Below are 17,203 nucleotides of genomic sequence, written 5' to 3' on the forward strand. Positions count from 1 at the left end.
TACTTTTAGGGATTATGTAGAAGATATGTTCGATTACATTTAGATGGTTAAAGCTTTACTTTAAAGCAATTATAGGTTCTTTGCAGGAAATCCAGCATTTCAACCATACAGCTGTAAAAAAGAAAAGCAAAGGACTTAAAATAAATAACATCCAAGTTATATTCAAGCTTTATCTTAAAGCATTTTCAGTTTTTTTGCGGGGTAAACCTGCATGTCGACCATTGCTGGCTACGTTGCCCTGTGTGCTGAATACCCTCTCTAACAGTGAGCTGGTAGCAGGAATGCATAGATACAGTACTCTCGTGCCAGCTTTGAGAGTGAACTTTCCACCAAGCCAGTTGATCTTCCTCGCTTTCAGTGGATGGGGACAGCATGTAGCTTTTCACTTTGGCCTCTATGGCTTGCTGTAGGTGTAGAGATGGGTTAGTTAGACGGTGTGGTGTTGTCCTTGGTCTTGGAAGAAGCTGCCCAATGACTTCTTTGCCTTTGCTGGGGGTGAACCTGTATCTGCTCCCTCGCTTGGACCTTCATCTGCTGGCTCTGTCCTCAGTCACAGAAGGCCTTATTTCATAAAATAGAGTACAGATTATAAAACATATGTGGGATCTTAATTTGAGCCAGTTTGCTACAGCAGGAAAATAATCCTGCAATGACAGGAAATGTGAATTATTATGTGGAGGATAATTAATGGACATTTTTGTAGGGGTGTCAAAGTAGAAATTACTAACTTCAGAAGCCTTTCTAAACCTCAAAAACACTACAAGTTAAACATGTCCAGCATTGCAGGAAAGTTCTCATGCAACAGGGTGATCAAATTAGAATCCTAGATCTGTAAATGTCTCAAGGCAATTGGCTACACAATGCATAATTCTAAAATCACAGTGATCATTCATATATAATTGCATGAACATTTTAACACTTTACCTATTTAATCTAGGTCATAAAAATAAATAAGTTAACATAGTACAGTGTGTGAAATATCTTATATCCCACCCGCTCTGGTCATCATATTCACCTTGCGTGCTGTTTTCTACATCTCTGAAGTCACTGTTTCCTTTATGCTTGGGACGTTGACCACACTACCATATTCCATTATAAACCGTGGATCGAGGAAAGATTCCCTGTCCATAAGCTCTTGTGTGCCAGGGTCTTCATACTTGTTGTTCAAGTAGTCCAAGATCTTAGTCTTTATGGACTTTGAGTTATTTTTCCTGTTCGTCTTCCTCTGGTGCCAGCAGGGTTGTGTTGAACAATTGGAGAACTGGCTTCAGGTAAGACACACTGACATACTCTTCACCTGACAGAGTGTCAGGGAACTCCAGAAGTGGGCTTAAGTACTTTCTGACTGATTCCAGAGCCCCAATGTCTTGGCATTATGGGATCAGGTGCCTTTACTTTTTGTCTCCAGAGCCCTGAGCCAAGCCCAAGTTCTGCTCCATCACCCTCTCCATCATCATCTGTCTGGATCCCCATCTTGATTGGCTTTATGTGATGAGTAGATGCTCTGGCAGGTTGAGCTCCTGTGCTTCATCCAGTGTCCTCTTTTTCCCCCAGCTGTAAGAGAAGGCTCCCACCAACTTCTTGCATTGATTTAGTTAATCACTCTCACTCAGATATCATATTAAAAACTGCAAACATTTCTCTCCACCCTATGGCAAAATGTCACTGTGGCCACTCGTGATGAGTTCAGAACTTTTGTGGCCCCTAAACTGTTGCCACACAGTTGGAAGCACAGAATCGTTTAGAATGTCATTGTATGTTGTAGAGTTAAAATGTCCCTTCCCTGGAACTAAGAGGCCTAGCCCAAACCATGAAAAACCGCCCCAGACCATTATTCCTCCTCCACCAAACTTTACAGTTGGCACTATGCATTAGGGCAAGTAGCGTTCTCCTGGCATCCGTCAAACCATGATTTGTCCGTCGGACTGCTAGATGGAGAAGCGTAATTCATCACTCCAGAGAATGCGTTTCCACTGCTCCAGAGTCCAATGGCAGCGAGCTTTACACCACTCCAGCCGACGCTTGGTATTGCGCATGTTGATCTTATGCTTGTGTGCGGCTGCTCGGCCATGGAAACCCATTTCATTAAGCTCCCGACGAACAGTTATTGTGCTGATGTTGCTTACAGAGGCAGCTTGGAACTCGTAGTGAGTTTTGCAACCGAGGACAGATGATTTTTACGAGGACAGAGCTTGTGTGGCCTTCCACTTCACGGCTGAGCCGTTGTTGCTCCTAGGGCAGAAATTTGACTAACTGACTTGTTGGAAACGTGGCATCCTATGACGGTGCCACGTTGAAAGTCACTGAGCTCTTCAGTATGGGCCATTCTACTGCCAATGTTTCTCTATGGAGATTGCAATTGCTGTGTGCTCAATTGTATACACCTGTCAGCAATGGGTTTGGCTGAAATGGTCAAATACACAAATTTGAAGGGGTGTCCACATACTTTTGGACATGAAATGTACTACTGTGAGGTGAAGCCCTTTCTTTCCTCACCATCATCTAACTGTGCGCTTTAAGTGGGGACGCTTGTGATTGGTCAGCATGTGCAATGCGTGGAGCGAGTGAGTGAGCCTGCTTGTGATTGGTCGGCATCCTCTGTGCATGTAGCGAGTGAATGAACGGAGTCTAGCACATTTCATTGGAGGAGGTAACGTGGTCTAGTTTGTGTTGTATTAACGGAGTGTCAAAGAAGGGAGAGGCTACATGTACATGCCTGGTGCCCAAATTGATGATGAATGGATTCGGTTCAGTGAGTTTAGTCAGTTGTCCTGATGAGCCCTTCCCAGCTAACTAGGTTATGCTGACAACAGCAGCATGGCACTAGTTAAAACTTGTAATATAAAGTAATGTTTATTTCAATGGGCGAGGGAGAAATTACTTGTAGTATTGGCCATCATCTGGAAGTAACCGTGACATGCCAAATAGCTAACGTTATGACAATGACTGACCATTGCAACTGTGGGTTGCCAGGCAAAGCTAGTGTAGCCAATATCAGGCAAGGGTGACAGCTAAAGCAAATTTATTGTAACTAGTGATTTTCACTGAAAATGTACAACTAGGCCTACAGCATTAACGTCTACATTTTTGTAAAAAAATACAAAAATTACTCTGACAAAAACAGAATGATTTTGAACCATCTCCCAAGTCCCAACTTCGGCAGACAAGATTCAAATTCTCGCTAAAGTTTCCAGTCACAAGCATAAACTAGCTAGCCTGAACTGAATCCGTTCGTCTCCACTCAACTCGCAGCTGCGCGACATACTTCAACAATTTGGGAACCAGGCTTGTTTGTAAGGACACAACGCGAGACCCAAATGCAGACACAGGAAGCAGATGGTTGAGTTCCGATATTTATTAATCCAAGGGGTAGGCAAAAGGTAGGTTGGGGACAGGCGAGAGTTCATAAACAGTACCAGACGAAGGGCAGTATCGAGGTCAGGGCAGGCAGGGCTTCAGTAACCAGATCCATTTCCAAACAGTACAAGTCAATAGGCAGGCTTGAAGACAGAACAGGCAGAGTGGTCAGGCAGGCGGGTTCGGAGTCAGGACAGGCAAGGGTCGAATCCAGGAGGACTAGAACCAAAAGAGACTGGGAAAAAATAGAAGCAAAAATGCTGGTTGACTTGGCAAACAAGGCGAACTGGCATTGAGAGACAGGAAACACAGGGATATTTACACTGGGGATAACAAGTGACACCTGGAGGGGGTGGAGACAATCACAAGGACAGGTGAAACAGATCAAGGTGTGACATTGTTTGTATAGCCTCTCCCGCCAAAGAAAGGAGAAAATCACATTCTCTTGCGATATGGGTATTGCACATGTCAATATTGCAATTTAGATCGGGATTTGATTAATTGTGCAGCCCTGGTGAGTGTGTGTTTATGTGTCAAATCTATATGTGTTTATTTGAAGTGTGAGGTGTGGTGTGACTTACGGTGGAAAATAAGGCTTTGTCAGAGCCAAAATATCTGGGTCTGGCTCTGAGCCATGGCTGTTTCCCCCTCCCTTTCCTGAGTTCAGAGAGAACCAGTGTGAGGAACAGTCACATGCTGTTCTGTGGTGGGGGCACATTTACTTTAATTTGGCATTAGCGGTTGGAAATGTCCACAGCCATGTCCCATTGCAAGGCCAGTGTCGTGTTCATTAGGACACACCATTGCAAATATAACACCCTTCCCGTTTCAGGCTAATTTTTCTTCCAGCTAGTGAACCTTGTTCAGAGATTCTATGTCCTTCCATGGTAACATGGAGGTCACTGCAGGTGCTTACTCATCAATTGCTTTAGTTAGTACACATCCTGAATCAGCATTGTAATCTATTATGAGATGACAGGTATTCTCAGAAGGATATTGTTGCTATTGGAAAACAACACTAAATGTACTATCAGAGAGGTTCAGCCATTTTAGAGGGAAATGTATTTTGTTATCAAACATCAATATGTTTCATCGTTAAAAGCCTACAGTAGGGTCAAGCACTAACATTTTAGCTAGCTAGCTAACTGTTTTTATTTGAAACAACAAGAGATGGCAGTGGCTTGCAGACTGTAGAAGATGGCAGATGCTCAGTAAATTCTTTCCCCAATGGTTTATTTCAAGGTGGACTATCCCTGTTGATTGCAGCTTCATGTGGCCTAAGCTTTGTGGCTATTGTCATAGAAAAGACTGCTGGCCTCACGGTAATTGACCGTTAATTAACAGAAACACGTTTAGTATCTCCAGGCCTCTACTCATACAAGCTGCATACGAGCCGCTACATTTAAAAAAAAGTATAATAAATCAATACACCATCACAATAAATCCATGATTTATTTTAGTCGGGTCTAAAGAAACATGATATGAAGAAAATCTATTTCAGAAGAACAGAATAGGAGTTGGCCTACTGTACAGTGCATTCGGAAAGTATTCAGACCCCTTGACTTTTTCCACATTTTGTTACGTTACGGCCTTATTCTAAAATGGATTAATGGATTTTCCTCATCGGTCTACACACAATAACCCATAATGGCAAAGCAAAAACAGGGTTTTAGTATATTTTTGCAAAAAAAATTAAACAATGTAACATTACGTTTACATAAGTATTCAGACCCTTTACTCAGTACTTTGTTGAAGCACCTTTGGCAGCGATTACAGCCATGAGTCTTCTTGGGTATGATGCTACAAGCTTGGCACACCTGTATTTGTGAAGTTTCTTCCCTGCAGACCCTTAAGCTCTGTCAGGATGGATGGGGAGCGTCACTGCACAGCTATTTTCAGGTCTCTCCAGAGATTTTAGATCAGGTTCAAGATGCTCTGTTCATCTTTCCCTCGATCCTGACTAGTCTCCCAGTCCCTCCCGCTGAAAAACACCCCCACAGCATGATGCTGCCACCACCATGCTTCCCCGTAGGGATGGTGCCAGGTTTCCTCCAGACATGATGCTTGGCATTAAGGCCAAAGAGTTCAATCTTGGTTTCATCAGACCAGAGAATCGTATTGTATAACGGCACAATCATAATTTTAATTACGTTTATTGCATAATTTCTAATGTATATATGGGTGTTTTGAGTTAATAATCACCTTAGAAAGCTGTCCATTCGTTGTGTTAGTCTTTGAAACAACATCCACAACGACCATGTTTTACACTTAGTTTCAACCGGCTGTTGAACTTTCTTCAAATTGATCATCACAGTGACGTGCGTTTTAAAAGCACATACTGTTTTGATGATAAATAAGAGTTTGATGTGATTTTTGAGGCATTTGCATGATGTCAGAGTGATTAAAGGGACAGTAGAGCCCTGAGTACCAGGCCATTAGGACCTTATGGTCGTTAGCAATTTGGCAACTACCAAAGCATGTCCAGAGTGCATAAGAGGAGATTACCGTGACTCAGCGGTTACATGGAATTTTACTGCGGTCATGGCGGTAATACGGTCACCGCAACAGCCATAGGAAGGTGCGCATGAGAGTGGATCGGACACGGGATCGGACACAGAATGTGACCTATTAGACTTCCACCTGCCTCTGTGGATGACCGTAGAAGATCTTTCACCCAGAGTTGTCAATAGGCTAACTGAAATGTTTCATTGTTTTAAGAGCGTCTTTGAGATTCTTGTTGTAATGAAAAGCGCTATCTATACACATTACATATATTGTTACTATTGAAGGCTTCAATACTGAAACTGTTCTTATTCAGAATCAGCCGAACCCTATTGACCAGGACAGTTGGCTAGACAGCCAGCCATTCTGACATGCAACATAAAGACAGACACTATAATCCAATGCAGTAAACGCCAATTAGCTCTCTTCCTCCTTCTCTCAAAGTAATTCCCTATGTTAAAGCAAAACCAGAACACCAAGACAGAGGGATCATTTCCTATTCCTACTAGCCCTGGAGACAAGGGAGTGAGTTTTCCATGCTTGGGTACGCTAAACACACACACACGCATATACACACACACGCATACATACACACACACACACACACACACACACACACACACACACACACACACACACAATGAAACCATTTATTTTCTTCTCACCACTGTCTGTGTCTCTTCAGCTTAATGCCCCGCTGCAGGGGAACTCTAGCTAGCTGCTTTTGTTGTTGCTTTTGCTGTTCATTCACAACGTCACTGCCCCTAGGCTCATGTTTACTGTCAGAGTTAAACTTTTTCTCCCCCTCCTTCTGTCCCATAGTGTGTGTTTATTTTATTGTCTGCACAATTAATACAATTATATTTCTCTCTCTGTCTCTCTCCATAGTGATGGTCATAGTCCTCCTGCGTTATGCCCATGTGATAGAGAAGCATCAGAACTGTGTGTTGAACACAGCGGGCCTTTCCACTGGCTGGATCTGTGCTGCAGGACTCATCATGGTCGGCAACTTCCAGGTACGTACAGTTCCTTCAGAAAGTATTCACACCCCTTGCCTTTTTCCACATTTACCACATAATGTCAAAGTGGAATTATATTTTTCGATTAAAAAAATAAATACAATTTAAATGAAAAGCTGAAATGTCTTGAGTCAATAAGTAGTCAACCCCTATGCTATGACAAGCCTAAATAAGTTCAGGAGTGAAAATGTGCTTAACAAGTCCCATAATAAGTTGCGTTGACTCACTCTGTGTGCAATAATAGTGTTTAACATGAATGACTATCTCATGCCTGTACCCCACACATACAATTACCTGTAAGGTCCCTCAGTTGAGCAGTGAATTTCAAACACAGATTCAACCACAAAGACCAGTGAGGTTTTCCAATGCCTCACAAAGAAGGGCAGCTATTGGTAAGTAGGTCAAAATAAAAAAAGCAGACATTGAATATCCTTTCAGCATGTCGAAGTTATTAATTACACTTTGGATGGTGTATCAATACACCCAGTCAATACAGGCATCCTTTCTAACGCAGTTGCCGGAGAGGAAGGAAACTGCTCAGGGATTTCAACATGAGGCCAATGGTGACTTTAAAACAGTTACAGAGTTTAATGGATGTGATAGGAGAAATGTGACGGTTTTCGTAAGGTGAAGGAGACCAAGGTGCTGCGTGGTAAGTGCTCATGTTCAGTATTTATTATAACTCAGAACACTAAATCAAAAATAACAAACAACGGATAAAGAATGTCACGTTCTGCAGGCTATACTGAGCTGTACAAAAACAAGATCCCACACTGAAGGAGGGTAAAAGGGCTGCCTAAGTATGATTCCCAATCAGAGACAACGATAGACAGCTGCCACTGATTGGAAACCATACTCAGCCAAAACAAAGAAATACAACACATAGAATGCCCACCCCACACCCTGACCTAACAAAATAGAGAAATAAAACGTCTATCTCAGCCGCCGCTGGAGGCTCTGTGCTGCAGGCCGCCGCTGGAGACCCTGTGCTGCGGGCCGCCGCTGGAGACCCTGGGCTGCGGGCCGCCGCTGGAGACCCTGGGCTGCGGGCCGCCGCAGGAGACCCTGGGCTGCGGGCCGCCGCTGGAGACCCTGGGCTGCGGGCCGCCGCTGGAGACCCTGGGCTGCGGGCCGCCGCTGGAGACCCTGGGCTGCGGGCCGCCGCTGGAGACCCTGGGCTGCGGGCCGCCGCTGGAGACCCTGGGCTGCGGGCCGCCGCTGGAGGCCCTGGGCTGCGGGCCGCCGCTGAAGGTTCCGGACTGGGGACCGTCTCGGGAGGTTCCGGACTGGGGACCGTCTCGGGAGGTTCCGGACTGTAGGCCGTCGCTGCGGGCTCCATGCCATGGATCATCACTGCGGGCTCCATGCCATGGATCATCACTGCAGGCTCCGCGCCATGGATCACCACTGGAGGCTTTGTGCCATGGATCACCACTGGAGGCTCCGGGCCAAGGATCATCCCTACAGGCTTCTTGCCATGGATTATCACTGGAGGCTTCGTGCCATGGATCATCACTACAGGCTCCGGGCCATGGATCATCACTGGAGGCTCCGGGCCATGGATCATCACTGGAGGCTCCGTGCCATGGATCATCACTGGAGGCTTCTTACGTGGAGCCGGAACAGGTCTCACCGGACTGGGGAACTTCCAGGAGGCTCCGGACTGGGGGACGTCGCCGGAAGCTCTGGACTGGGAACTGTCGCCGGAAGCTCTGGACTGGGAAGGCGCACTGGAGGCCTGATGCATGGGGCTGGCACAGGTGGCGCCAGACTGGTAACACGCACCTCAGGGCGAGTGCGAGAAGCAGGAACAGGACACACCGGACTGGGCAGGCGCACTAGAGACCTGATGCGTAGGGCTGGCACAGGTGGCGCCAGACTGGTCACACGCACCTCAGGGCAAGTGCGAGGAGCAGGCACAGGGCATACCAGACTGGAGAGACTCACTGGAGGCCGGGTGCGTGGAGCAGGCACAGGATATACTGGGCCGTGGAGGCACACTGGAGGTCTCGAGCGTAGAGCTGGCACAACCCGTCCTGGCTGGATGCTTACTTTCGCCCGGCAAATGCGGGGTGCTGGCACAGGACGCACTGGGCTGTGAATGCGCACTGGCGACACAGTGCGTGGAGCCGGCGCAGGATATCCTGGACCGAGGAGGCGAACTGGAGACCAGGAGCGCTGAGCTGGCACCACCCTTCCTGGCTGAATGCTAACTCTAGCCCTGCAAATGCGGGTTGCTGACACAGAGCACACCGAGCTGTGAATGCGCACTGGCGACACCGTGCGCATCACCGCATAACACGGTGCTTGCTCAGTCACTCGCTCCCCACGGTAAGCACGGGGAGTTGGCTCAGGTCTCCACCCTGACCTTGCCAATCTCCCCGTGTGCCCCCCCTAAAATGTTTTTGGGGCTGCCTCTCGTGCTTCCATCGTTGCCATGCTAGTTCCTCGTCTCGTCGCCGCTCTGCTCTCGCTGCCTCCACCTGTTCCCATGGGAGGCGATGCCATCCAACCTGGATCTCCTCCCACGTCCAGGATCCCTTTCCGTCCAGGATGTCTTCCTAGGTCCATTGCTCCGGACCACGCTGCTTGGTCTTTTTGTGGTGGGATCTTCTGTGACGGTTTTCGTAAGGTGAAGGAGACCAAGGTGCAGCGTGGTAAGTGCTCATGTTCAGTATTTATTATAACTCGGAACACTAAATCACAATAACAAACAACGGAAAACGAACGTCACGTTCTGCAGGCTATACTGAGCTGTACAAAAACAAGATCCCACACTGAAGGAGGGAAAAAGGGCTGCCTAAGTATGATTCCCAATCAGAGACAACAATAGACAGCTGCCTCTGATTGGAAACCATACTCAGCCAAAACAAAGAAATACAACACATAGAATGCCCATCCCACACCCTGACCTAACAAAATAGAGAAATAAAACCTCTCTCTCAGGTCAGGGCGTGACAAGAAAACTGAGGATGGATCGGCAACATTGTATTTAGTTCACAATACTAACCTAACTAGAAGGAAGCCTTGTACAGAATACAAATATTCAAAAACATGCATCCTGTTTCCAATAATGTTCTAAAGTAAAACTGCAAAAAATGTGGCAAAGAAATTACCTTTGTACTGGATACATCATGTTATCAGTATGCTTGTCATTGGCAAGGACTAGGGAGTTTTTTAGGATAAAAAGAAACGGAATAGAGCTAAGCACAGGCAAATTCCTAGAGGAAAACCTGGTTCAGTCTGCTTTCCAACAGACACTGGGAGATGAATCCACCTTTCAGCAGGACAATAACCTAAAACACAAGGCCAAATATACACTTGAGTTGCTTACCAAGATGACATGGAATGTTCCTGAGTGGCCTAGTTACAGCTTTGACTTACATCAGATTGAAAATGTATGGCAAGATTTGAAAGAGCTTGAAGAATCCAGGTGTGCAAAGCTCTTAGAGACTTACCCAGAAAGACTCACAGCTGTAATCACTGCCAAAAGTGATTCTAACTTATTGACTCAGGGGTGTGAATACTTATGTAAATCAGTTATTTCTGTATCTCATTTACAATAAATGTGCAAAAATGTCTAAAGACATGTTTTCACTTTGTCATTATGGGGTATTGTGTGTAGATGATAAAGAAATTAATTTATTCCATTTTGAATTCAGGCTGTAACACAACAAAATGTAGAGTAAGTTAAGGGGTATGAATACTTTCTGAAGGCAACAGAACACGGTTCCACAACCGTGATTCACACACGTTTTCCAACAGTTTTACATAGCACCAGGTACATACGTTCAAACTGTACATGGTTGTTTGACATAGCACAAGGTAGTTCAGCAATGCAACACTGTTCCACAACTACAGTGCCTTCAGAAAGTATTCAGACCCCTTGACCTTTTACACATTTTGTTATGTTACAGCCTTATTCTAAAATGTATTAAGTTGTTTTTACCCCTCGTCAATCTACACACAATACCCCATAATGACAAAGCAAAAACATTTTTTTTATATCAGATTTACTTAAGTATTCAGACCATTTACTCAGTACTTTTTTGAAGCAGCTTTGGCAGTGATTACAGCCTCGAGTCTTCTTGGGTATGACACTACAAGCTTGGCACACCTGTATTTGGGGAGTTTCTCCCATTCTTCTCTGCAGACCCTCTCAAGCTCTGTCAGGATGGAGGGGGAGCGTCGCTGCACAGCTATTTTCAGGTCTCTCCAGAGACGTTAGATCGGGTTCAAGTCCGGGCTCTGGCTGGGCCACTCAAGGACATTCAGAGACTTGTCCCGAAGCCACTCCTGCATTGTCTTGGCTGTGTACTTGTGATCGTTGTCCTGTTGGAAGGTGAACCTTCACTGCAATCTGAGGTCCTGAGCGCTCTGGAGCAGGTTTTTAGCAAGGATCTCTCTGTACTATGCTCCGTTCATCTTTCCCTCGAACCTGACTAGTCTCCCAGTCCCTGCCACTGAAAAACATCTCGACAGCATTATGTTGCCATCACAGTAGGGATGATGCCAGGTTTCCTCCAGACGTGACGCTTGGCATTCAGGCCAAAGAGTTCATTCTTAGTTTCATCTGACCAGAGAATGTTGTTCCTCATGGTCTGAGAGTCTTTAGGTGCCTTTTCGCAAACTCCAAGTGGGGAGTGGCTTCCGTCTGGCCACTCTACCATAAAGGCCTGACTGGAGGAGTGCTGCAAAGAAGGTTGTCCTTCTGGAAACTTCTCCCATCTCCACAGAGGAACTCTGGAGCTCTGTCAGAGTGACCATCAGGTTCTTGATCACCTCCCTGACTAAGGCCCTTCTCCCCCGATTGCTCAGTTTGGCCAGGCGGCCAGCTCTAGGAAGAGTCTTGGTGGTTCCAAACTTCTTCCATTTAAGAATGATGGAGGCCACTGTGTTCTTGGGGACCTTCAATGGTACCCTTCCCCGTATCTGTAACTTGACACAATCATGTCTCGGAGCTCTACGGACAATTCCTTTGACCTCATGCCTTGGTTTTTGCTTTGACATGTACTGTCAACTGTGCGATGTTATATAGACAGGTGTTTGCCTTTCCAAATCGTGTCCAATCAATTGAATTTACCACAGGTAGACTCCAATCAAGTTGTAGAAACATCTCAAGGACGATCAATGGAAACAGGATGCGCCTGAGCTCCATTTTGAGTCTCATAGCAAAGGGTCTAATAAGTCACGTATTTCTGTTTTTGTTTTTTGCAAACATTTCTAAAAACCTGTTTTCACTTTATCATTATGAGGTATTGTGTGTAGATTGAGGATTTTTTTTACTTAATCCATTTTAAAATGAGGCTGTAACGTAACACAGTAACACAATGTGGAAAAGTCAAGGGGTTTGAATACTTTCCGAATGCACTGTATTTCACAAACGTTTTACAACGGTTTCACATAACACAATGGTTGCATTGCACCACATCATGAGAGGATCTAGGCTAGGTCATCCATAATATAAATAGTTTGACAGTCGATTCACGCCTCCAAAGGTGGTCTCAAGTTGAGTTTAGTCCAGTTTTTCACATCTGTTGTGTAGGTCTCAATATGCATCAGGAGAAATCTGTGGTGGAAACAACCTGGCTTGGCACCAATGTTCCCTCTAAGCTGCGCACTTGCGCATCCACACACCTCCTCCAGGACTGCCTCGCTGATGCCAGGCCGCGCAGAGACGCAAGAGATTGAACTTCACTGTGTTCGCCCCATTTCTTTGCACTATATACACTACATAAGTATGTAAAAGTATGTAGATATCTGCTCGTCGACCATCTCATTCCAAAATCATGGGCATTAATATGGAGTTAGTCCCCCCTTTGCTGCTATCCCTTCTGGGAAGGCTTTCTACTAGATGTTGGAACATTGCTGCGGAGATTTGGTTCCATTCAGCCACGAGCATTAGTGAGGTTGGGCGATTAGGCCTGATGCCTGGCTCAGTCGGCTTTTCAATTCATTACAAATGTGTTTGATGGAGTTGAGGTCAGGGCTCTGTGCAAGCCTGTCAAGTTCTTCCACACCAATCTCGATAAACCATTTCTGTATGTACCTCGCTTTGTGCATGGGGGCCTTGTCATGCTGAATCAGGAAAGGGCCTTCCCCAAACTGTTGTCACAAAGTTGGAAGCACAGAATCGTCTAGAATGTCATTGTATGCTGTAGAGTTAAGATTTCCTTTCACTGGAACTAAGGGGCCTAGCCCGAACCATGAAAAACAGCCCCAGACCATTATTCCTCCTCCAACCAACTTTACAGTTGGCACTATGCATTGGGGCAGGAAACGTTGTCCTGGCATCCACGAAACCCAGATTCGTCCGTCGGACTGCCAGATGGTGAAGCGTGATTCATCACTCCAGAGAACATGTTTCCACTGCTCCAGAGTCCAATTGTGGCGAGCTTTACACCACTCCAGCCAACACTTGGCATTGCGCATGTTGATATTAGGCTTGTATGCGGCTGCTCAGCCATGGAAACCCATTTCATGAAGCTCCCGACAAACAGTTATTGTGCTGATGTTTCTTCCCGAGGCAGTTTGGAACTCGTAGTGAGTGTTGCAACCGAGGACAGACGATTTTCCATTTTACTTTGTAAAGTTGTTTCTTGCATCATACAACACAATACAATGTACTTTACAGTCACATATTTCACCCATAGTGTTACAGGTCAAGTAAAACATTTTCATGCAATGTAGGCCTGCATTGAACACCACATATAGGCTACTGTAGGCTATATCATAGAAATCAAAAACTATTTCCACGTGAAAACTGTATGGGTTTTGCTCTATTGGTTTTGTTGGTAGGGCTACATTATGCTGAAATAGCCACAATAGCCTATTGGCTACTGTCTAAAACTATATCGCACAGCCTCATTGTTTAATGTAAACGTGCGCCGGAAGTTGCACAAAATTCTCACAACGTTCAAGTTTCCACTCGCAAGACCTAAAATTTGCTCAGTGCCCCCAAAAATTAGAGGGAGCATTGCATGGCACCATCTTCAGTGCCCCCCCGTCCGTCCGTCCGTCCGTCCGCTGCTCCCAATCTTTCACTCTCTTCTCCTGTCCTCCCCTTCTCTACCTCACCTCCCTCTGACTGGTACATTCCAGATCTGCTTCATGTTGTAGTTATGGACCTCTCACATACCGGAACACACACACACACACACACACACACACACACACACACACACACACACTGTGGTATTTGGTTGTTCAGGACTGAGTTTCTGCAAGTTTAAATATTTAGAACCTTGGCTCAGTGCCTGGACTTTAATCTGTGTGTGTGTGTGTGTGTGTGTGCGTGCATATCTCTGTGTATTTTTTTAATTTCATTGAACCTTTATTTAACTAGGCAAGTCAGTAAAGAACAAATTCTTATTTACAATGCATGGTACTGGGGCATTAATTTTTGGTACTATAGGAGTGTTGCCATAGAGATTAGGGTGGGGGTCTTAAAAACATTGTTGTTCAGTACATTAGGCCTTGGCGGCTGTCATAGCAACAGTTTTGCTATGTTGAGGGATTATCGGCAAAGGCCAATATCGGCCTGATACTCTATATCTGTATTCCCAGTCATGTGAAATCGATAGGTTAAGGCCCAATAAACTGTGTAACTGTTTTAAAGTCACCATTGGCCTCATGGTGAAATCCCTGTTCAGTTTTCTTCCTCTCCTGCAACTGAGTTAGGAAGGACACCTGTATCTTTGTCGTGACCGGGTGCATCCGAAGTGTAATTAATAATTTCACCATGCTCAAAGGGATATTTAATGTCTGCAATTTTGTATTATTATATATATATATTTACCCATCTACAATAGGTGCCCTTCTTTGTGAGGCATTGGAAAACCTCCCTGGTCTTTGTGTGGTACAGAGATGAGTAGTCATAAACAAATTATGTTAAACACTATTATTGCACACAGAGTCCATGCAACTTATTATGTGACTTGTTCAGCACATTTTTACTCTTGAACTTAATTAGGCTTGCCATAACAAATGGGTTGAATACTTATACTTACTTATTTCAGATTTACATTTTTGATTCATTTGTAAACATTTCTAAAAACACAATTCCACTTTGACATTATGGGGTATTGTGTGTAGGCCGGTGACACAAAATCAAAATTTCATCAATAAAAAAAAAATAAAACAATTGTTTTCCTGATCACAGGAAATGACTAATAATACTACTTTCGTAATCATCCATGATCACAAATCATGACATTACATTGCTTCCATTTGCATTGAGTAGATTGAGTGATGCTTACTATATATGCAAATGTTGTTGATCAGTAGGCTAATTTATTTTACCTTATTTAACTAGGCAAGTCAGTTAAGAACAAATTCTTATTTTCAATGATGGCCTAGGAACGAACAGTGGGTTAACTGCCTTGTTCAGGCAGAACAACAGATTTTTACCTTGTCGGCTCGGGGATTTTGGTTACTAGTCCAACACTCTAACCACTAGGCTACCTGCCGCACCAAATGGAAGGCATCTGTCATCTGTAGCACCATAGACTCTACTGATCAGTCAAAACAAGCTCAATAATCAATGCGTGCACACACCCCTATTGATTATGCATTCACCTGTATTGTGAGTAGGCCTATGCCATCTTAATTTACCCAGTAATTTACCAAGACATTTACCATTAAAATAAAATTATTACCATTATGTTATTATGTAGTTACATTGTTAAAAACAGTTATATTTATTGTTTGATTTTCGTATGTATTATAATGCATACATGGCTGTTTCTGGGAAATTTTGTCATAAAACTGTTCTCATTTAATGATATTGAATATCTGCAAAAATATTGGTCATAAAACTGTTCTCATTTAATGATATTGAATATCTGCAAAAATATTGAGTCTCTTTGACCCCTAAAAATCAGTATTGGCATCGGCCTTAAAACATACATATTGGTCGTTCTCTAGCTCCTGGTGTTCTGAGCTCCTGGTGTTCTGAGCTCCTGGTGTTCTGAGCTCCTGGTGTTCTGGGCTGCTGGTGTTCTGGGCTCCTGGTGTTCTGGGCTCCCTGTGCTGTGGTGTTTGTAGAAGGAAGTGGTGTGTGTGTGTGTGTACAGGATGTTTCTACCCTGAATGCCAGACAGGGACTCTTTTTATAAAAAAAACTGGTGTGGAGAAGAGAGGAGCAAAGCTCCCCTAATTCTCGTTAGCCTCTTTGTGGTGTGTGTGTGTGTGTGTGTGTGTGTGTGACAAAACAAAAGTAAGAACAAAGAGTTGCATTTGTGACTCCCTCCTTTTCTTTCTCCCTCTGTCTTTCCATTTCTCCTTCCCTCTGTGGCCTCTCTGCCCATTCACTGGAAAACCGAGGGGGGAATTTTTTGCGGGAAGCGAGGGGAAGTGAGTCATCACGGCTCATACCCTGGATGTGTGTGTGTGTGTGTGTCTAACAGCCAGGAGCAGACTGTGTGCACATGTGTCACAGACCCCATCTGTACCCAATCAGAGCCCGTCTAACTTTCTGTACTCAGTTCAATTCTATAAAACTTTCTTCACCCATCAAATGTGCTGGACATAAATACAAATTTAGATGCATTGCATACATATAGACATACAATATTTAACATTCATATAGGCGACACACTAGTAGACAATTTTGAAGCAGTGAAAATATAATGGGCAGTTCTGTCAGATGGCACAGTAGCACAAACAGTACTAAGATGAAAGCCTCACAGGCAGTGGTTGAAAAAGTACCCAATTGTCAACAAAAAAAAAAGAGTTAAGATACTTTAATAGAAAATGACTCCGGTACAAATTAAAGTCACCCAGTAAAATACTACTTGAGTAAAAGTCTAAATCTACTCCATTTTAAATATACTTCCGTTTTAAAAGTACATGTAATTGCTAAAATATACTTAAATATCAAAAGTAACAGTATATAATTTCTAATTAATTTAAGCAAACCAGACGGCACAATTTTACAAACGAATGTAACGGCTATCGTAGAGAGGGGACCAAAGCGCAGCGTGTTGAGGGCTCATGATGATAATTTTATTATAACTCAAAATACCGAAGCAAAATAAGAGAAAAAACGACAGCGCGCAGTTCTGTCAGATACAGAGACTGAACAGAAAACAACTGCCCACAAACAGGTGAAAAAAACCCTACTTAAGTATGATCTCAAATTAGAGACAACGAGAACCAGCTGGCTCCAATTGGAGATCATCCCAAAAAACAACAGAAATAGAAACGTAGAACTTAAACAGAAATACAAAACATAGAAATACAAAACATAGAAAAACACAACTGTAACCCTAACCCTAACCCTGTCATGCCCTGACCTACTCTACCATAGAAAATCACATCTTACT

The 17,203-nt window shown here is 44.2% G+C and overlaps 1 protein-coding gene across 1 annotated transcript in view; it reads left to right on the plus strand.

Annotated features, from left to right (window-relative positions):
* Window positions 1-17,203, plus strand: part of LOC115153384 (transmembrane protein 150A) — a 92,488-nt gene that overhangs the window by 64,135 nt on the left and 11,150 nt on the right. The window contains exon 6 of the mRNA XM_029698784.1: window positions 6,748-6,875. Within this exon, the coding sequence (XP_029554644.1) occupies window positions 6,748-6,875 (128 nt within the window). The remainder of the gene's footprint in view (window positions 1-6,747; window positions 6,876-17,203) is intronic.

This window comes from Salmo trutta, chromosome 18 (genome assembly GCF_901001165.1).
Source record: "Salmo trutta chromosome 18, fSalTru1.1, whole genome shotgun sequence".
Classification (NCBI taxonomy): Eukaryota; Metazoa; Chordata; class Actinopteri; order Salmoniformes; family Salmonidae; genus Salmo; species Salmo trutta.